This window comes from Ambystoma mexicanum, chromosome 7p, assembly GCF_040938575.1.
Source record: "Ambystoma mexicanum isolate Mex_15411 chromosome 7p, UKY_AmexF1_1, whole genome shotgun sequence".
NCBI classification, from domain to species: Eukaryota; Metazoa; Chordata; class Amphibia; order Caudata; family Ambystomatidae; genus Ambystoma; species Ambystoma mexicanum.
In genome coordinates, this window is record NC_090939.1 from 581,154,716 (window position 1) to 581,175,984 (window position 21,269).

The 21,269-nt window shown below is 51.3% G+C and overlaps 1 protein-coding gene across 1 annotated transcript in view; it reads right to left on the bottom strand.

Annotated features, from left to right (window-relative positions):
* Nucleotides 1–19,223: 19,223 nt before the first annotated feature.
* Nucleotides 19,224–21,269, bottom strand: part of ATP10A (ATPase phospholipid transporting 10A (putative)) — a 1,364,682-nt gene continuing 1,362,636 nt past the window's right edge. The window contains exon 21 of the mRNA XM_069636588.1: nt 19,224–21,027. Coding sequence (XP_069492689.1) covers nt 20,277–21,027 — 751 coding nt within the window. The 3' untranslated portion in view covers nt 19,224–20,276. The remainder of the gene's footprint in view (nt 21,028–21,269) is intronic.

The following is a 21,269-nucleotide window of genomic DNA, read 5'->3' on the forward strand; positions in this document are numbered from 1 at the left end:
TGCTCGAGTCTTCTTGAAGCCCAGGGAGAAGACCATACTAGGCAACAGGTGGAGTAAAAAATGGGCCAACAACAGAGGTGTTCTGGCCCGAATGAGCCTATCGTCCAAGTAGGGGATGACGTGGATCGGTTTCCTCCTGAGCCAAGCCACCACCGCTGTTAACAGCTTGTTGAAAATCCTGGGTGCTGTGGAAAGGCCGAATAGAAGGAATCGGAACTGGTAGTGTGTGTTCTGTGAAAAACCTGAGGGCGTTCTCACTTGTAGGCCCCGGGGATCTTTTGTTCAGGTAGCCAGGGGAGGGCCATCACGCTTGGATCCAGACTCTGGGGGCGGACAAGTGAGGGAGGATCATCTGGGCAGGGGATCTTTGGGGAAGGAATGCCCTCGGGCGAGACATGATATCCCCCTCTCCGATACACCCTCAGATTTTATGGGATACTGCCACCAAAGTCCTCTCCTACCCCAGCACTTTCCCATAAAGAAAGTAAAGCGAAAACATCATGGGAAAACAAAATTGTCCCTCAATCTCAATGCAAACATAATTCCTAGGGGACACTACATCTCCCATAATGCCTCTTTCCCATCGAACAACCGTAGGTTTCCCTGCAGCACACCGTCATACACAGGGAACCTACAATCCAAAAGACTGTCTCTTTAAGACTAAGCTCTCTTCAGAGGAAAGATCAGGCATGTCATAAAGATAAGTTAATTGAACGTCAGGCAACCTTCCCTCTGATTCCTCACCTGCAGCCTGCTAACCTGAAGCAGGTGTATAAAGGGAGGAAGCTCAAACTCGGAGAGGGCAGGGAACAAACAGAGCACAGGTACACAGGGAGGCTGTGTGGCTGAGGCCAGCAGGGATCCCTAAATACCAACACTCCGACAGGGAGGAAAAGGAGAGACACAGAGGGGAGCCGGGGTGCACAGAGCAGTACCAAGAACCAAGTGAAGCCCAAAACTGACTGGTAGAGACGCTGGTGTGGTGTGGAGCAGGAGATCCCTGCTAAGTCTGCAAGGTAGGGAAAGGAGGTGGTAAAGTTTGGAGGCCGCCACCCCCCCCACCAAGTTGCTAAGTGTGTTAGTTTTCCCCTAACGAGGCAGCCGCCTGGGAGTCTCTCAGGGGGTAGGAGGAGGCTCTTACCCAGCTGGGGTGCCGTATTGAGACCCATAGAGCAGAACGGACATCTCTGAACTCTAACCGTTAAGAGGGAAATCCGTCTGGAGTGCAACTGCAAGGGAGAGAAACATTGTTTAATGAGACTTTGTATCTATGTCAAGTGGCGCGGCTCAAGGGAGCCCAGTGTTGGAACTGTCTGAGAATCCAAGATAAGTAAATGAACAATGAAAGAATAAGAGCGATAGTTGAAGTGGTCAAGTCCCAATGGAGATATTGGCGCGGTTTCAAAAATCTTCAAGAGTCTCTTTGTATTGTTTAAATATAACTGCATGTGGCACAGAGTAAATACAGAATCAATGCGATTGAACGCAAATGAAAAAACAATGTAAATATATATCTGCCGAGCACAGTGAAAAAAACCCAGTGAAAGTGAAAACAGATGAAGTTCTGTGAACCAGACGAAAATCATAAATGAATTTGCAGTCCAACAAATTGTGTAAGGTTGAAGAAAAGTAGCGAGTGAACAGCTGCTCGTCTGACTGCAGACGCTTGTAAAACGGAGGAAGGAACAAGTTACTTACCTGTAACTGTTGTTCTCCAGCATGGCTCTGGCATGGATTCACATGCTCATGAATATTCCCCGTCGTCAGGCTGGGAATCCTCGGTAAAGAAAAAACCAGTATCAGTTTCGTTTCTGATCTGTCTTTCGTAGTAGTAACCAATCACTGGTCTCTGCGTCATACTGACCGCAGCCAATGACTGCCCTCTACCTAAGCACCGCCTCTGGCAGCCATCTTCAGATTTGGAAGCACGTGAAGTGGCAGTATGACCAAGTGAAGAGCCGCAGAGGGGTAGGCGGGAGGGTTCGCATGTGAATCCATGCCAGACCCATGCTGGAGAACAACAGTTACAGGTAAGTAACTTGTTCCTTCTCCAGCATGGGGTCTGGCATGGATTCACATGCTCATGAATAAAGAATACATAGCAGTACACACATGCACAACCACGGGAGGTGGCAAAGGCTCAACATTAAGCATTACATCAAACTCAACATTAAGCATCTTACCTCCTCACCAGGCTCACCTCAGGCGAACAGGTTGCGCAGCACTGCTTGGCCGACCCTGGACTCCTCCCTGGAATCCCGATCGACGCAGTAGAATTTCGTGAAGGTGTGCGTCGACCTCCACGTAGTAGCCCTGCATATGTCCAGCAGGGGCACACCAGAAAGGAACGCCGTGGTAGCTGCGATCGCTCTGGTGGAATGGGCTCTCGGACGGCCAGGCAGCGGTCGGTTGGCCAACCGATGACAGTACATGATACAGCCGGAGAGCCATCTGGAAATGGAAGCCTTCGAGAGAGCCTTCCGCTGATTGACAGGTCCAAAATTCACAAAGAGTTGTGACGTCTTCCGAAAACACTTCGTGCGGTCCACGTAGAACTTCAGCGCTCTAGCCACATCCAGCGAGTGCAAAGTCCTCTCAGCCGGCGATGAAGGCGACGGGAAGAACACAGGCAACACCAAGGGTTCGTTGAGATGGAAGTCCGACGGTACCTTGGGCATGAAGGAGGGGTGCGTCCTGAGCACTACCCTCGTGTCGTGAAAAGTCAAGTACGGAGCCTTGCAGGAAAGGGCCTGGATCTCTCCCACCCGTCGTGCGGAGGTGATGGCCACAAGAAACGCTGTTTTCCACGACAGAAACTTCAACGGGACCGAGTGCAGAGGCTCGAACGGAGGTCCCATGAGCTTGGTCAGCACCACGTTGAGCTCCCACACCGGGGCCGGCGCCTTCACCGGCGATAACGATCTGAACAGTCCCTTCATGAACTCTTTCACCAGACGAGACCACAAGGACGTCCGGCCCGTGGTTCTGGTGTATCGGGAGATCGCAGCAAGATGAATCTTGATGGACGCGTGTGCCAGTCCAGCTTTGGCCAGCGTCAGCAGGTACGGCAGTACTTGGGGAGCCGTAATCCGTAGAGGGTTAATCTTCTGTGCGTGGCACCAGACAGAGAACCTCTTCCATTTGTGTCCGTAGCATTTAAGAGTCGAGGACGCCCTGGCCTTTGCAAGAACCTCTCTGCAGTCGGCCGGTATGTCGTATCCTCCAAACTCTAGCGCTGCAGGAGCCAGGCCTGCAAGTTCAGCGATTTCGGGTCGTGGTGGAGGATGGCGCCTCCTTCCCTGGAGAGTAGATCTGCGTCCACCGGCAGCTTGATTGGCGGGGACGCTGACAAGTCCAGAAGGTCCGGGAACCATATCTGCCTCGGCCACGCAGGTGCGACGAGGATCATCCTGCACCGTGACCTCTTGAGCTGGTTGACGAGCCGGATTAGCAGTGGCAAAGGAGGGAACGCGTAGAGGAACAGGCCCTCCAAGGGGAACGAGAAAGCATCGCCCATGCTCCTCGCCTGGGGAAACCTGCTGGCGAACCTCAGGCACTTGGAGTTCGTCGCCGTCGCAAACAGGTCGATCTGGGGTGTGCCCCACCATCGGAAGAGGCGATCCACTAGATCCTGCCGTAGCTCCCACTCGTGGCACAAGCCCAGCTCCCTGCTGAGTGAGTCGGCGATGGTGTTTTTTATCCCTGCCAGATGAAACGGCAGCAGAAATATCCTTTGGGCGACGGCCCAATGCCACAGGTCCTGCGCCTCCTTGGACAATGCTGGGGACCTGGTTCCGCCCTGTTTCCTGATGTAAAACATGGTGGTGGTGTTGTCGGTGAAGATCCCCACCACCTTGCCCTTGAGGGATGGAAGGAAGGACCTGAGGGCCCAAAACACTGCACGGAGCTCCAGGACGTTGATATGTAGGGATTTCTCCGTCGGGAGCCAAAGGCCTCTTGCGTGCAGATTTTCGGTGTGCGCTCTCCACCCTTCCAGGGAGGCATCCGTGGTCACTGTCTCCTGGTGGGCTGGGGTCTGGAAGTCCATGCCCGCCGTCAGATGCGCGCGGGTGCCCCACCACCGGATCGCTCGTCGTAAACTCTCGTCGAGTGTGATCCTTTCCTCGAAACTGCCCGTCGTTTGGATCCAGCGCGCGTCCAGGAACTCCTGCAACGGGCGCATCCGGAGCCTGCACATGGGAATGAGGTAGATGCAGGGAGACATCATTCCGAGGAGGCACTTGATGGACCTCACCTTGGCCGCGTCGGCCACCAACATCCGCTGCACCTTGCCCAGGATGGTCCTGGTCCTCTCCTCCGACGGGGAGGCCAGAAGGGACACTGTGTTGAGCCTCGCTCCCAGAAACAGAGCGTCTTGCGCGGGTACCAGGTGGGATTTGGCGTAGTTCACGGAGAATCCCAGGTCCGTGAGAAGTTGGACGGTCCTTGCCGTGTGAACCACGGCGAGCTCCCTCGTCTTGGCTCGGATGAGCCAGTCGTCCAGGTAGGGGTAGACGTGGATCCCCTCGCGGCGCAGCTACGCCGCCACCGGTGCGAGGCACTTGGTGAACACCCTGGGTGTCGACCATAGACCGAAGGGGAGGGCTTTGAACTGGTAATGACGCCCTTGGACCACAAACCTGAGGAATTTTTGGTGCCCCTTTAGGATGGGAATATGGAAGTAGGCATCCTCCAAATCCAACGACGACAGGAAGTCTCCTTCCTCCAGCTGACCCAGGACGTGCTGGAGGGTGACCATCCGGAACTTTTGCGCCTTGATGAACTTGTTCAGACGTCGCAGGTCCAGGATGGGGCGCCATCCCCCCGTCTTCTTCTTCACGAGGAAGTATCTCGAGTACACTCCGGAGCCCCGAAGCCTCTTTGGGACGAGTTCGATGGCGCCCTTCCTGAGCATCGCCTTTACCTCCAGGAGAAGTTGAGGGACGTGAAGTTCTTTCCTGGCCACGGGGGGGGACGCGCGGACACCTTCTTTGAAACTCGAGCGCGTGGCCCCGGGCCAAGGCGTCCAGCACCCAACGGTCGGTGGAGATGGACTCCCACATGCTGACGAAGCTCGCCAGCCGGCCTCCCACCGGGGTGCTTCGGTGGGGGCCCGACCCCACGGCCGGTTCAATCCTGCTTCGACGAGGCTTTGCCGCCTTGACCTCCTTGGCGACGACGGCGGGGTCCGCCAGACTTGCCTCGTCCTCCTGAGCCGACGAGCGGGCCACTTGACGGTAGGTGGAGAAACCGCCGCCAGAACTTTTGGAGGCGCCCTTGCCTCCGCTGCTCCGAAAGGGCGTCCGTCGTTGTTGCAGAACTCCAAGGGCCCGGGCCGTCTCGGTGTCCGCTTTAATGGCCTGAAGGGAATCGTCCACTGTTTTCCCAAACAGGTTGTTCCCATCGAAGGGCATGTCCAGGACTCTGGTCTGAACGTCTTGACAGAAGTCCGTAGCCTTGAGCCATCCACGCCGCCTAAGGCAAACGCCGTTGCCCAACTGGCGGAACCCAGTGTCGGCGATGTCCGTCGCAACGGTAATTGCGTGGTCCGAAGCCACCTCACCTTCCTGCAGGATCTCCAGGGCCTCTGCCCTCTTGTCGTCCGGCAAGAAGTCCAGCAGGGGAGCCAGTTTGTACCAGAGCTCCCTGTCGTAGCGGGCCACGATAGCCAAGGCGTTGGCCGCCTTAATCGTCGTCGCCGCAGACGAGATGACTCTGCGTCCCATAGCGTCCAATTTCTTTCCCTCGCCGTCCGGTGGGGAAGTCGATGTGGAGGCCGCACCCCCCCCGCTTTTTTCCTGGCCGCCGCAGAGACGACGGAGTCCGGGGTAGGCTGCGCTCGGAGGCACAGGGGGGCCGTGTCCGGGACCCGGTACTTCTTCTCGTACCGGTCTCTTCTAGCTGGCGTCGTGGAAGGGTTCTTGAGGAGGGTGAGGCCCTCATCCCAAATGTCGTCCAATAGAGGCACTGCGAGGACCGTCTTCCTCTTGGCCTCGCGCCGCTGATAAAGGAAACCTTCCTTCTTCTTCTCCTCAGGGCAGAGTTGGAAAAGCTCGGATGCCCTGGTGATCATGGAGTGGAACGATCCAATCTCGTCGGGCGGAGAAGTCCTGGTGGGAGGCGACGACGGTACATCCTCGTCTTATACCTCGTCGTCTGTACCCGTCGCTGCCGTGTCAGTCCCCGTATCATCCCCTCGGGTGGACGGGGAGGAGGGCTGGAAGGGGCGCGAAGGCTGAAAAGGAGGCGGAGGGTGGATCCTTCTTTTCTTGGTAGGGGGAACACCAGAAGGTCCCGGTTCTGGGTCCCCCGACGGGAGAGGTTCCGTCGGCAACGGTAGTCTCGTCCTTATCTCTGAGCATAAGGACTGTATAGCCAACAAAATGGCCGCCGAGTTGTCTCGCGGCGCTGGCAGAGGGGAATCCGACAGGCGATCAGGGGCCCCGTCGGTACCCTCGACGATGTCGTCGTCACCTGCGTCGGGATCCATCCCGACGGGCCGGTCTTCTTCCACGCCGAGGCCGTGGCTTAAGACCTCGACCAGCTCCTCCTCCGAGGCTGAGGCCGAATCTACGACGACGCCCTGCCCCCCCTTTTTCTTCCCCACGGGGGATTTCACGGGGGTCCTATCGATGGGCATAAAAGAGGACTCCCTCCGAGGTGGCAGGGAGACTCTGAGCCCCGAGGTCGCCACCACTGGTGTAGCCTCCACAGGCTGAGCCAGGGCCGCCGCGACAGTTTCGATAGAGGGCTTGGCCGGATGGATTAAGGCCTTCACCACCTTAGGTGCGCTCACCGCCTTATCCTTGAGGGGGGGGGACACTGCCTCGCTCCCCCTTCGCCTTCGAGCTCGACCGGGGCCTCTCCAGGAGCTTCGCCGGGTGCTCGGCCTTCCTCTTACCCGACCCAGAGCGTTGGCTCGCGGTTGATGGTGCCGGGGAGGGTGCGCCCTGCCTGGCGCCCGTAGAGCCCGACCGTTCGGCGCTCCCGGTGCCAGCGGACTCGCGGTGCTTGGCCTTATGTTGCACCCCCGTCGCCGGGGCGTCCTCAAAGCTCTTAGAAGACCGCTCGGATTTCTTCCTCTTCTTCTCGCCGGACGGGCTCTTCCCTCCCAGCCAGTTGGCGAGACGTTGATGGCGGTCCTTCATGGTCCGCTCCGACATGTTGCCGCAAAACGCACAGTCCTTCTCCACGTGCGTCTTGTCCTCATGTAGGCAGTAAAGACAAAAAGAGTGTTCGTCCTCCTTGAAGACGTTCTGCAGCTGGCATCCAGGGCAGACCCTGAACAGCTTTCCGGGCGTCGAGCTTCCCTTCTCCTGGGCCATGACCGGGCCTGAGAAACTTCTGGAGTCCTCCAAAAGCGTAGCTCGACGAAATCTTCACCCTTGAGGGGCGCAGACGAATCCGACACGGGTCCCCGTTGATCGGATGGAGAATCGGTGGAGCTTGAGGCTCTTTTGACCGAAAAAACGAAGTTTTTGAGAAAAAACGTGAAAAAAATAGCACTAACGCTCGAGAGCAATAGCACGAGGATCCCAACACATGAACGTGCGGTAAAAATCTGAAGATGGCTGCCAGAGGCGGTGCTTAGGTAGAGGGCAGTCATTGGCTGTGGTCAGTATGACGCAGAGACCAGTGATTGGTTACTACTACGAAAGACAGATCAGAAACGAAACTGATACTGGTTTTTTCTTTACCGAGGATTCCCAGCCTGACGACGGGGAATATTCATGAGCATGTGAATCCATGCCAGACCCCATGCTGGAGAACTGTGGAATACAGAAACCAAGATATACTTTGTTTATTGTGAAGGAAGGCAATTGTGAATCTAGCACGTTCTTACAAACAAAGAAAGGGAACCCCATAGAGAAAGAAGAGGGACTCGAGCCCAAATGAGGGAAGTCTGGTTACAAAGAAAAGGGGAGACCCAGACTTGGGTAAGGAGAACCCAAGGGGCCTCATTGAACTGTGAACTATAAACTGTGAACTGATAACCACAAACTGTGAGAAATGTTTGAGACACATTCAACAGCCAAAGTGTGACCTGCTCAAAGAATTGTGTAGCTCACTTGTCCTTGTCAGAGACCCGAAAACCCTGTGCTTAAAACGTGGCGAGTACAAGACGCTAGTCTGACATGAGTTAGCATCACTAATTTTCCTTTTACACCTCCCTTCACAATTTTTGTATACTGACAGATAGGTCAGGTTAGGGTTTGTTAGCATAGGCCATTTATAATTTGGCTCAGACTGACTAGGACTGTTTTCTTTTTATTTGATGGTTGAGATTACCCCCATCTTAGCAACAGGACAAGACATGAGCATTTCCAACCCCAAAGGTGTTGAAAAGTATACCCATGAATTGTTGTCTTACTCATGGTAGCATGTCTGTCTCACATTTCTCAACTATAAACCTCAAGCACCTATTGTGCTTGGGGAGGACTGGGAGCTGGTATCCATGGAATAGTGCTTACAGAACACTGACGGAGCGGCCCAAGTAGCCGCCCTGCTGACATCCCAAGAAGCACGTCTCTGAAAAGCGACGGCCGTGGCCTTAGCTCTGACCGCATGGGCATAATTCCCAGCAGGACCTGGTTTGCCCCTGGCCATATACACCCCAGAAATGGTCTGGACCATCCAATGGCGGATTGAAGCTTTGGAAGCCTGGGTGCCGGGAGACATGCCCCTAAAGGTGATGGACAATGCCTCAGACTTCCAGAAGTATTTAGTTTGAGAGAGATAGAACTTGAAGAATCTCTTGAGGTCCAAGGAATTAAAGGCCCTTCTGTCCTCCAACTGCGGGTTCAGAAAGACCACCTTGGGCAAGAAGCTTGGATGAGAGCGCAAGATGGCCTTGTCATTATGAAACGTGGTGAAGGGCTTGCATGATGACAAAGCTTGCTGACCCTGCTTGCAAAAATGAGTGCCACAAATAACATCGTCTTCAGTGTCACCAGCCGGATGTCCAGCGAGGCCATCAGCTCTAAGGGCTTGCACTGCAAGGCTGTCAGAACCACATTAATGTCTGAGACCGGATGCAGCCTATGCACCAGAGGAAATGGCCTGAACCACCGGGCTGACTGCTGAAAAAACATGCTCTGGGGAATTCCATTTGGCCCCATGGGCCAGTAGATAGGAGGCAGGCATCGACCTGAATGTTGCAACGAGCCAGAGGTGTGGAAAAAGTCAGCACGTCATCCAGGGAGCAGGTGAGGGGATCCAGCCCCTTGTCACGAGCACAGTGGCAAAATCTAGTCCACTTACCAGATCGCATAAACTGCCTTCTTGCCACCTTGTATGAAGTCCAAGTTGTCCTCCGAGAACGGAGCGTGATGCAGTCTCAGCTCATCAGGCACCAGGCCACTAGGTCCAGCCAGGCTGGGACCGGGTTCTCCACCGCCCCGACCTGCTGCACCAGGAAGCCCCTGCTGGTGATCAGAAGATGGACAGGCCCCTGGGAGCACAACTGCAGCAAATCCGAAAAACAAGCCCTCAAAAGCCAGTGAGGGGCAATCAGGATGAGGCTGCAGCCCACCGACGCCCGGAACTTGTGGAGGGTCTGCTGGAGCAACGAAGGAGGAGGAAACCCATAGCACCTGCGGCAGTGCCAGCACAGCTGAAGGTGTCCCCCAGAAACTCCCAATGCCGTCCTGCCTACGAAGCAAACCAGGGGCACTTGGATTTCAGAGGAGATGTGAATTAATCCAGATCCGGAAACCCCCATCTCTGGAACAGGGACATCAAACAGTTGATGTGTAACTCCCACTCGTAGGTGTTGAATCCCAAGCGGATGAGCTGGTCCGCTTACACATTGCTGTCCCCCGGGAGATGAACCAGGGAAATCCATATCCCCTCTGACAGGGCCCATTCCCAGATTGACACCGCCTATATGCATAGCAAGGGGGAACGGTGCCACTCTGTTAAAGTAAAACAATGTCATGGTGTTGTCGGTCCTGAACAGAACCACCTTATCCCTGGCGAGCGGCAGAACAGCTTTGATCACCAGGCCCCCCGCTCTGAGTTCAAGCAGATTGATATGCAGGAGGGCTTCCGCCCTGGACCATGTGCCATGAATCGAGTAGCCCTCCAGGTTAGCCCCCAGCCGAAAGTGAATAATCCATTGTCACCACAAAGTGGGCTCCGGCAGGGTAAAGATGGCTCCCACTGCCACATTTCAGTCCAGCAGCCACCAGTGAAGATTCAGGAGGGACAGGGGAATAGAAATCCTGTCCCACTACAACCCCGTCTCCTGGTCCCAATTGGCCGCCAGGTGGAACTGCCTCATCTTGAGGCAGGCATGTTGCATTGTGAGCATCCAAGACGCCATCAGTCCCAGACGGTGCTGGAACCACCATGCCGAGATTGTCGAATTGCCCAGAAAGTGGTCTATTGGCTTGCAGAGGTAGAGGAGCCTCTTGGGCGAGGGCAACACCTGCTGCTCAGCCATGTCCCACCGCACTTCAAGAAATACCAGGTACTGGCCGGGAGTCACCTGCAACTTCCGCTGGTTGAGGGAGAATCCCAGAGGGCGAAGAACGTCTGCCAGCCGTTGGCGGGAGTGCACCGCCCCTCGGGCAAGCTGGCCCTCACCAGCCAGTCACCCAAACAAGGGTACAAGTGATGTCCCTCCAGACGGAGGACACCAGCTTTGTGAACACACGAGGGGCCAAGAGTCAGCACCTTGTACTGAAAGTGGTACGACAATCATGTACCACAGAAATGTACAATGCGGCTGGTAGATGGGGATATGAAGGTACGCATCCTTGAACTATAGGGAACATATCCAGTCCCCTGAGCATACAGACTCGTCTTTATGCACTGGGATAATCTTTAAGCGTTTGAGAAGTAAAGATAAGTTGTGAACTAACAGGTCCAGGACTACCCTCAGGCCAGCCTGGTTGTTCCTGGGTACTGCAAAAATCCTGGAGAAGAAGCTGGAGCCCTTGTCTGACTGAAGACCCATCTCCACCGCCTGCATCTCCAAAAGAGTATCTTCCGCAAAAGGGCCGGGGACCCTATCTGAAGCAGAGGAGGAGAGGAAGGAAGAGGAAGACTGAAGCCTGTGGAGACCATAGAAAGGAACCAAGGACTCTTCCACTGCCCTGAAAAGGAGCCAGACTGCCCCCTACATGCGAGCTGTGTTGCCTGACCGTTACGTCATTGCTTTTTGGCATTGCAGGGGGAGCGGAAAGAAACGTGCAATGTCCTCTGTGGTTGCCTTCTGTGGTCACTGGGAGATCTGTCAGGCCTCCATGCACCGCAGTGCCGAAACCCCCTGAAGCTGCTAAAAGCACAGGGTTTGAAGTCATCCCTGCCCTGAGCCTGAGGGAAAGACTTCTGCCCTAGATTAGTCAGGATGGCCAAGGATTTAGCTGTCTGCATAGAGGTCTTTTTTGTCTGCTCATCTGTGGATGAATGAAAAAGATCTATCCTCTCGTGCACATCAGGGGAGAATTTAGTGGCATGCATCCATGCCGTGCGCCTCATCTCGAAATACAGCTTCTGCTCGCTGTGCCGATGTGGGAGACCGAAGACTCCATAAGGTCATGTACATCAGCCTGTGGTTCATGATGTGTCTAGACCACAATGATGTGTTACTTTTAAGAAAATTCAGTTGTGAATGTGATGTGTTTTTTGATAGACATTAAAATGTGTATATTTTTGATAAGTACATGGTTTTTCGCTTGACTTTTTGGGTAAGGGGCGAGCACAAACAAGTTGACATGCATCTATGGTGACTCATCCTGATCAGCAAGGGAAGGAAGCTGTATTGTGGGACTCTTTGTATTTTGGTTCATCAGCCTGGGCCTCCACCAGGCTGGCCTTAAAGGAGGCTGGCCTCTCTAGAGGGAGGTCGGATAGGAACTCCCTGATCTCTCGCCACAGGTTCTGGCTTGCTGCGGCTAGGAGAGCGTACGCGTTGGCCTGCCGCAAATGCAGCCCGGAGTTGAAGTAGCAACGCTTGCCAAAAGACTCAAAGTCTTTGTCCTGTTTAGAAAGACAACTGGAGGCAGCCGCTGCAGTAGAGGACGAAGAGTATGGTTTTGAATACAAAGAAGCTGCAACCACCACTGAAGAGTGTGGCTAGGGGTGGGATGCCAGGAGGACTGGCTCCCTATCCAAAAGCCTGAACTGGCGGTTCAACTTCTTGTTCATCTGAGCATTGGCCCTGGGCTTCTCCCAGACCTTTCTCGCCACCTGCAGGACATCTTTCTAGAGGGGAATGCCTGAACGGCCCATGGCACGTCAGGCCAGCAGCTCTGCCAACACCCCTAACTCCTGAGGGGGCCTGCTCTGGCTGAAGGACCCTCAGGAACTCTAAGTCCCTCAAGACTGTCATGAAACTCCTTCACGGAGGCCGAAGGCTCTTCATCCTGGGCGCCATCATTGCCATCGCTTACCCCTCCTTTTTCCAGACAGAGGGGAGTAGGGGGGTAGGATACAGGAACTGGAGGGGTCCCAACTGATCTGGACCCGAAGATAGCTGTGGATCCATCGGCAACTGCAGGGGAGTTGTTGGTGGTACAGGAGGAGGAGGGCTGCCAAATACCAGCAGGGCCTGTACCGTGGTGGTACAGGAGGAGGGCTCTGAAGAACCAGCAGGGTCTGTACCAGAGGAGGAACAGGGAGCGGCACTGGAAGCTCCAGAGGAGAGCCCAGAGGTTGACGCTTAGGAGGCACGACCTGTGGTATCCCGCTTCTTGATGATGCTCTTGAGGAGCACCGTCATCTGTGGGGAGCGCATGAGGAGGTGGAAGCCCTTTAAGAAGTGATCCATGCATGCCGCTGGATTGCGAGGGGCACTGCCCTCAGCTTCGCTGTGCCTCCTTTCCTGATCGAAGCATCTAGGAGCCTGGGGAGTGTAGCTGTAAGGCTGCGAGGGGTAAATGTAACCCTGCCGAGGCCATCTATCTGCACCATAGCGTCTGCCGCCACTTCCCAATGGAAGGGGACTGGAACCTTCTTGCAGGGCCCACTCTGTGTGCAAAGAACCCGGGAAAGGCCCTGCATCCAAATCCAATATGGCTGCCACCCTTGCAGGATCTGCTGCGTGCTTGTCCTCCATCTTTCGGGAGTGTGCCATGCCCTGGGAAGGAGGGCGCAAAGGCCCCACACCACGTGCAGGATCAGATATGGAAGGGCACTCCTTGACCCTAGAACGTGAATCGCAAGAGTCAACCTCAGATGGCTCTGGTAGGCTCAGAGCCCTCCGCCCGCTGGCCGGTAGTCGAAACTCCCTATACAATGACCTCTGAGGTGGCTCCGATAGGCTGGGCGCCTTCAGCGATGGAGCTGGTAGTCGTCTTGGATTGTGCTTCAAACGGACTCTTGGAGGTAGAACACGACGATCCTTGCTCGCTGGGGCAGAAGAGGACGACAAACTGGATCGTCCCTCCATGGACCGCCAGGAAGAGCCCTGGGCCCCTCAGCTTGGGAGCCTGTAGCCAGGTCTGCCAGAACCAGAATCCAAGGTCCCCTTTCTCAGTGGAAACCCCTGGGAAGGAGTCTCCATGCTGAGGAGCCGTGTTAAATAAAGGGGCTACATTGTCTTGATGTGGGGCCCTGGAGACAATCTCTTTAAGATGACCTGGAGTAGAACAATGGAAGATCTCCCTCCAGCGGGAAAAGATGATTCTTCAAGGCCCGGTGACAGAGAGCACTGCAAGCCACGCACGCATCCCAATGGTGGTCGGGCCCCAGGCACTCAAGACAAAGTGCATGGGGTACCAAGACCGGGAGCAAGCGATCGCAGGATGCGCATCTTGTGAAGCCTCCGGCAGCCGACATGTGATGAGGGACGCAAGAGAGGTGAAGAAGATTAAAAGAACAAAGAACGGGGTAGCTGTGCCAAGTTAAAAGAGTCTTGGCACCTAGCTGCCAGGTCTGACACGTCAGTGTGGAAAAAGGGACTGAGGTGAGGCACTGCAGGGTGGGGTCTCAGGGCATTGCCACGCCACTCAACGCTATACTAAATTTAAATGGGAGGCTCAATATTTTGCTGCCAAAGGTTCTGGTACCATCCCCATGTTGGGGGACGCCCACAAGGATGGCGGAAAGGGCTCAGGACATACGAGTATGATCTCCAGCGAAGGGTCCTCTTCATGATTGTCCATCCGGTCATATTGGTCCTTAAGTTTATTGGGCACTAACAAAGCAAAAGCCTGCCCAAAGTTGTAGAGAAAACAAAATCCAGATCTGGAGCGGTGTCACAGTCAATGGCCTCATGCAGGACCTTTGCAAAAAACAGCAGATCCTCTCCCTCACGGTAGAACTCCTCTGGAGAGGCCTCCATCCCGCCTGTGTAAAGTGGCTACAGGGTATTCTTTAAGATTTGTGTCTTCTTATAGAGGAACTGCCCCCTTAAAAGAGGAGAACATTCTGAGGGGACGCTGGCAGCACAGAGGTGAAGGGTGAGGGCACCTAGGCCTCAACACCAAAGGCTGATCCATTAATTGCCAGATGGAGCAGCGGCCATTACTGGGACCGGAACTGAGACAGAAGGCTTGTGGTGGGTGTCCAGTGAGGAATATCTGCAGGCTACACCAAGTATGGTGGACCCTGCAGAGGCCACTGGAGCCACTGGTCCCATGGCAAAGATGTTGAGCATCTACTAGCTGAAAGATTCACATTCCTCGAGTGCAGGACTTTGTGGGGAACGGTACTGTGAAGGCTGGAGGTGACTCCTTCAAGGTATCTCTGGAGCATTAGCAATGAATTAACTTCCTGGTGGATGAAGAGAAATGGGAGAGCGGGACCTCTTGCAACGCTGCTGCTTCTTGTCCTCCTGGACAGGAGAATGCTCCTTCATGACTTTCTTGAGCTCCAATCTCAGCAACTTAAAAGTAATCCTTTTTCCAACTTGTGGAAACGGGAAAACATTTGTTGCACACTCCTTCAGGGCTTCAAATGGAATCCTCTGTCATGTTCCTTTCGAAGGAAGTCGAGGCATACCCTGTGGGGATATGATGAAGACATTTGCCTCACGTGGTTCGATAAGGCATGAATCCTGAGGTATTCAGAGAACTAAGCATGATAAAGTTTAGAAAGCTAGATGGCATGCCAGAAGTGTACTGAGTGTATGAAAAAAGGAACCACGGTCATCTATAATTGCAAATCCATATATATATATATCCAAGATGAGTAACACGTGGAATCTATTGTAAAGAGGAGAGACTTAAAACCCTTCCTATATTGGAGGAGTTTGCTCTGCATGCAAGTGTGTCTAAGGAACTTTACAGAGTGGAGTTGTGAGCAAGTAGAATTCTGCATCCAAAACTCTTAAACTTATTTAGGCAGATGTAGGGGGAAGATTATAACGGGTGTAGGAGGTGTGCCATAGGGTTAGACCAGAGGAAAGCTAGCAGTGAGGGGGTCAAGGTGTGCCTGGCCAAGTTCCAGTCTTGTCTGGTGAGGCACAAGTTCACGTGTATGGAGTGTTGCACTTGAATCATGCAGTTTCTAAACCAGTGCCTATTCACTGTATACAATTCACAGATGATATTGAGAGATTGATTGCATTCATGTGAAAGACTATGAGTGGGCCTCCGCTATTTGCACCAGCAGTACCACTTAGATGTCAGACACTGCGCCCCTGTCAATTATATACCTTTTGTTCTGTCATCAGTCATCTGATGACTGTTGAGTCGACAAAACCCAGAGTTGATTTACACTACAATGTGTGCTATACCCTCCACTAGAGTTCAAGTCACATGACTTCGATAGTGGCCGTCCAGACCAAAGTTCAATAATGGATGACATAAACCAAACTGTCTTATTGCATCTAATATTGATATTCTACTGCTGAGCTGAACCAGCTTAACACTTTTTTCAACTGGCCAGACTCGAATGCTCCCGTCTTAACTTGCCTAGCAGGTGTAGAGAGTCAGAGGACGGTGACAGACTAGATTTTTCCATTCATAAGTTGGTTTTATTTAAATAATATGAAAACTGTCTCACTTTCCCTAAACTATGCCTTTGCCTACCTAATGAAACTAACTGGGGTGCTCATCTGTCAGTTGTGAAGCCCAAAAGTAATAGTCTGTCCTCCGTCCAAATCTTGCCTACTCTGACCATATCACTAATACAAAACAACTGATGTCCAGGCGAATATGACTTTCTCCTGGGGCTGCTTTCTCAGCAAGTTAACATCAATATAGAACCTTTAGATCGTTTTTGGCTATCACTTGTATCAGTTCGTTTAATTCACTTAGGGGTTTCCAATTCTCTTGTCTTTTTAATATCCTCTTTAAAGGAGTTTCTTTTCCTAGAGCTTCTTTCATTCTGACGTTACCAGAAACTTGAGTCTCTCTTTAGTTGACATCCAACTTGTACCTTGAGTACTATGAGCAATCTTATTCTTCTCAGAGTTCTCAATCTTCTTATCACTTGGCTTTTCACTGGGATGAGTACAATTAACCCAGTGAGGATGTTCTCTCTTTTTATTACTCTGCTTCTCACTCGGATGAGTATGATTAACCCAGTAATGACCCTCACGCTTCAGGTTACTTGTCTCAGTGGGACGAGTATGATTGACTCTGTGATATTTCTCACTCTTCTGGTTACTTTGCGTCTCCCTGGAATGAGTGTGAGTGACTGAGGTGGGACCCGGAGTGGAAGGGGTAGCGGGACTCCACAGGGTTGCGGCAGTGGGCCGCAAAGCGGAAATTGCAGCCCCATCCCGCCTGTCCTTACCTGGGTTCGCCGAGGCCGGCGTCGAGGTTTGCAGCCCGGGGTCCGGGCTGGTGGCGGCGAACCCTCAGGAGACGCGGGTAACCGCAGAGAGCAGGCCCACCCAGCCCGCCGAGCTTCTCTCACCACCGGGAAAGGCACGGAGGGAGAGACTGCTTGCTCGACGAGGCGGCCCGCTCTGCAGCAGCCGGCATGTGTTGGCCCACATGGCAGGAGGGAGGAGAGTTGCCGGGGTCTTCCAGGAGGGAGGGGCCTCACGGGACGGACAGGACTGGGAACAGGTCTCTCCTGACAAGCGGGAGAAACAGGTGCTATGGAAGGAGACGGCAGCCTTTAAAGGAGGCGGTACATGGCATAATCAACCAATGGGAAGCCCGATAGACAGGGAAGGTTTCCATTGGGGGGAGGGAGTAAGTCACTCGCATCAAATAAAAGCCCGGGAACTGATCTACTCTATGTTGTTGATTTTTCTAGTCATACGGAGAGGACGAGGAGAGAAGGAACAACTGGTGGGCCTATCCGGACACCAAGGAGGCTTAGGAGTGTTAAGTTACGTCCCTGGGAGGCTGCCTAAGAGTGAAGTAACTCTCAAGGAGTTAATGGACTATAATTTCTTTTGGATAAAGTTATATGAATAAAGACTAATTTCAGCAAAACCAACCTGGTCCGGGTCTTGATTCTTACAATGACCCAGAAAGGACTCACTCCTCTGGCTAACTTGAGTCTCACTGGAACGAGTATGACAGACCCAGTAATGACTCACTCTTTTGGTTACTTTGTGTCTTACTGAGAGGGCTAAGAGTATAGTATTCATTATACTCGCTAACCTTCCCGGGTCTTACACTCTTCCCGTTACTTTCCTGGTCTGGGACTGAGTCACTGGGTCAGTAGTCTGCCTCTTGGAGTCTTTTCCGTGAGTCAGGATGGCAACTTCAGCTGTCTCTTTCTCAGACACCCTCCACGGTGCCGCATCGTGTCTGGCTTTGCTGTCTGTGCAGCATTTCTCAGTCCTCTCTCCTCAGTCCTCTGGTCTGGATGTGTTTTTCCAGTGACCTGAACACGTTTGCTCAGTTCTCTAGAGTTTTGCTGTAGCCTGGTGCGACTCGGCACCACAGTATTCAGGTTTCCTCCCTGCATAGCTTTGAACTGCCTGGGGTTCTCTCTCAGTGGCCTCTCCATCTCCAATATTTAGGACGCTGCACTGGGACTTCCCTTAAGTAACGTTATAGTCGGTCTTTTCTGTTGGACTGGTGTTCATTATTGTTCCATTGCTTTTCTTCATCACAGTAGCAGACAGGTACTTTTTCTCAGGGGAAGTGTCACAGTAGCAAATATATAGGGATTTCTTCTGTTTTCTTCCAGCAGGTTTCACTAACTTTAGTTGAGAGATTTTGATAGGGAGTTCCTCATCGGAATGGGAGTCCTTGTCCCCACGCGGGTGTCTCTCCCAGTGAGGTCCTGCTTTCCTCTACCCCTAGGGAGGGTATTGTATAGCGGGTGCGCCTCACAAGGGAAGGCTATGCCAGTGGAGAAGTGATGAAATCCAGCGATTCGTCACACAGACTAATAGCGATGATATTCAATGCATAATTGTATCATCAATCATTGAAAAGGTCCCTAGGATGGTCTTACACCACCTGCATCTTAAAAAGTTTCCTTCCCTACTGTGCTTGAAGCACAATCGCTCTGGTGCTTGCAATACCTATGGCAGATTATTGCAATGCACTGTACGCCGGTCTCCCATTACAGCCCATCTGCAAACTCCAAAGTTGTAGAACTTAGCTGCTGCTATTATCCTTGAAATATGACGAATTGACTACATTGCCCAGCCCGAAATCTCAGCACGGCCTTCCGCTAAGGAAAGAACCCTCTTCAAAACCTAAGCCTACTCTACAAGGATGCTTACGGCCATATCTCAGAATAAAACGCCAAAGACGTACATTTTCACATGCCAAGGAAAACAAATATATGGACGATGTTAGACCAAACAAAACAAAAGCCTATAGGAAAACAAAACTGTGGACTAAATATAATCAAAAACATTAGCCATTCATCTGGCTCAGTACATGGACATTGGGTGTCCATAAATGAGGACACCTCATCATAAATGAGGTTCTAACTGGAATTCCTTCTGCCTTCTGCTTAGACTTGAACACTTTTTGAGATGCCCGAGACACCCAAAGATGGACCTGTACCCTTGGTGCCTTTATCGAGAGAGAACCTTGAAACCCTACCGAAAATAAACTAGCTACTGGCAGGTGCATAAACCAGTAGGCCACTCACTGAGCAATTTCTCCATCCATCGAATATGGCGAACTATGCCTTAAGAGATCAGTCGGGTGGTCCCATGTAATCTGGCATCACATCACAATAGAAGGTCGATAATTGCTTTATGTCCTCCCCATACTCACTAACATTAGGCCTGGGAATACTTCCAACGTCCACCATCCACTGCCAAAGAGCTCTCATGCAGTTGAAAAGCTCTATAAGCACTGTGTAAAAAATCCATATTGATAAAAGACTGCTGTATCCACTCGTATTATGAACCAGTTTTTATTTAACAAGTTTGTATACAATGACCAGTCAACTGTTTTTGGTAGACAAATACATAACTATTTAGGTAACCCCGATCATGTTAAACATTGATCATCATTATGTAGTTATTGCTTTAAAATGCAAAGACAAATGATACAACTGGTTATGAACTATAGTAAATGATAAACCAGCCTGGTGTAATCATATTGATATGATATGGCCCCATTACCATTCCCTGAATACAGCGGCTTTCTCTCACAAAAATGTATTATAGGTAACATACTGTATTTGAACATGGTTTTATTCGCACACGGTCCTAATAACAAAAAATAAATCTTTCCATAGGAAGAATGGCATGTACTTTATAAAAGAAAATCTCCTGTATTTCTTCACAAGAATGCACATCTGCACTGCCTATATGTCTCAAATTGAAGAACGACAGTTACTTCATCGCCATTGCCTTTAACGTATGATGCCCACAATGTCTGCTCAGAAAATATTCTGAAAAGGCACTAGAACAGCCTATAAAATAAAACGGGTGCGCACAGTAAACCGACGAATAGCTAAACATGTGTCTATATTAGTATAAATTAACCTATTAAAACAGTGGCAAGGGAACCCAAAAATCCTTGCATTTGAAACTCTGGATGAAGGCAAAACAGGTCGTGATCAAAAACAATGATTTAGGAACTCATATTTGCACAGGTCAGACACTGAAAATTAGCATTTTTTTAATTTGTTGCCCCTTTCCCATTTTTATTTGATCCTGCCTTGTGGCAAGTTATGAAAAGGGTGGCATTGTCAATGCTAGCACCGTGTGGCTTGCGGCATCCTCTGAATTTATCAGAAAAGATAAACACAGTAAATACTTTTGGAAATGAGATGAGAAAGAAAATACATAAATGACATTTAAAGTGTATTTATACTTTAAAGCTTTGATTTAAACATGTTGACAACATAATACATCTTTCTTGTACCTCAGATTTCGATTTTAAACTTTGAAAATAATTATAACAATTCTGTGCAAATCAAACAAATATAAATAGTAATAACTGTCATAAGCACGTTGTTTCTCGTGCTTCACTCTTCATATAGATCCTGGGGCTCTGATCTACGTTTTGCTGGCAGTAATGTGAAGAGTGTTCCATTTGGTAGTGAAGGCCCCCATCTTGATTTGAAACACTAGTCAATAGTCTGCTGTGACCAGAATTGATGAACAAGCTGCTTGGCGCATCCCTTGATGGAGTTAATTGTGGTGTTGATGTTATTAAGTTCATTGAATTCAGGTCAGGGTCAGATTGATGCACCGCTGGATTCCACAGGATACTTTCTTCTGAAAAGGGAAAGTCTAATGACTGTGTGCTCTTGGCGCAAAATAGAGAAGGGGTACGACTGTAAAGCTGGTTGCCCAATTCATTAGATTGGTTCCGATTTTCTGTTAAGATGGCAGCCATGGGGGTGGTTGTAACCCCCAGCTCAGACTTCTGTTTCTGAATAACAATGGGAGGAGGACCACAGCCTACTGATTGGCCAGATTCTTCCAAGGATATCATAGTGTTAGAGAAATTGCATGGATCTTCAAAGTTCGATCCAGGTGATTTAGATAAATTGCATGGATCTTTAAAGTTTGATCCAGGCGATTTTGGCGAAACCTCTTGAAACGGTTGGGATGCAAAACTGAGGCAGTCTTTGTTATGTAACTTGTTCAGAAAGCGACTATGCACCTCAGCAGGAACTTTGGTTAACTGGCGCCCAAGGAGGAGCTGTGTTGGGAACAGAGTGCCCTGCAGGGTCCTACACAGAAACCTAAAAGAAAGAATAAAATGTGAAAAAAAATCAAACACAGTAAAAGCAACAACTTAAAGTATCTTCTTTATCCAATTTGCTTATTATTGTATTATATTAGAATTGTTTAAGAAGAACAGGAATAGAAAGTCAACATCTTGGAAGTTTAAAAAAAAAAAAAGAAAGTAAAACCATGTATCAGAGGCTTGCATTCAGAATTCCATAACTCGTGTAAACTCTGTGCCAATGCAAAAGAAAAACAT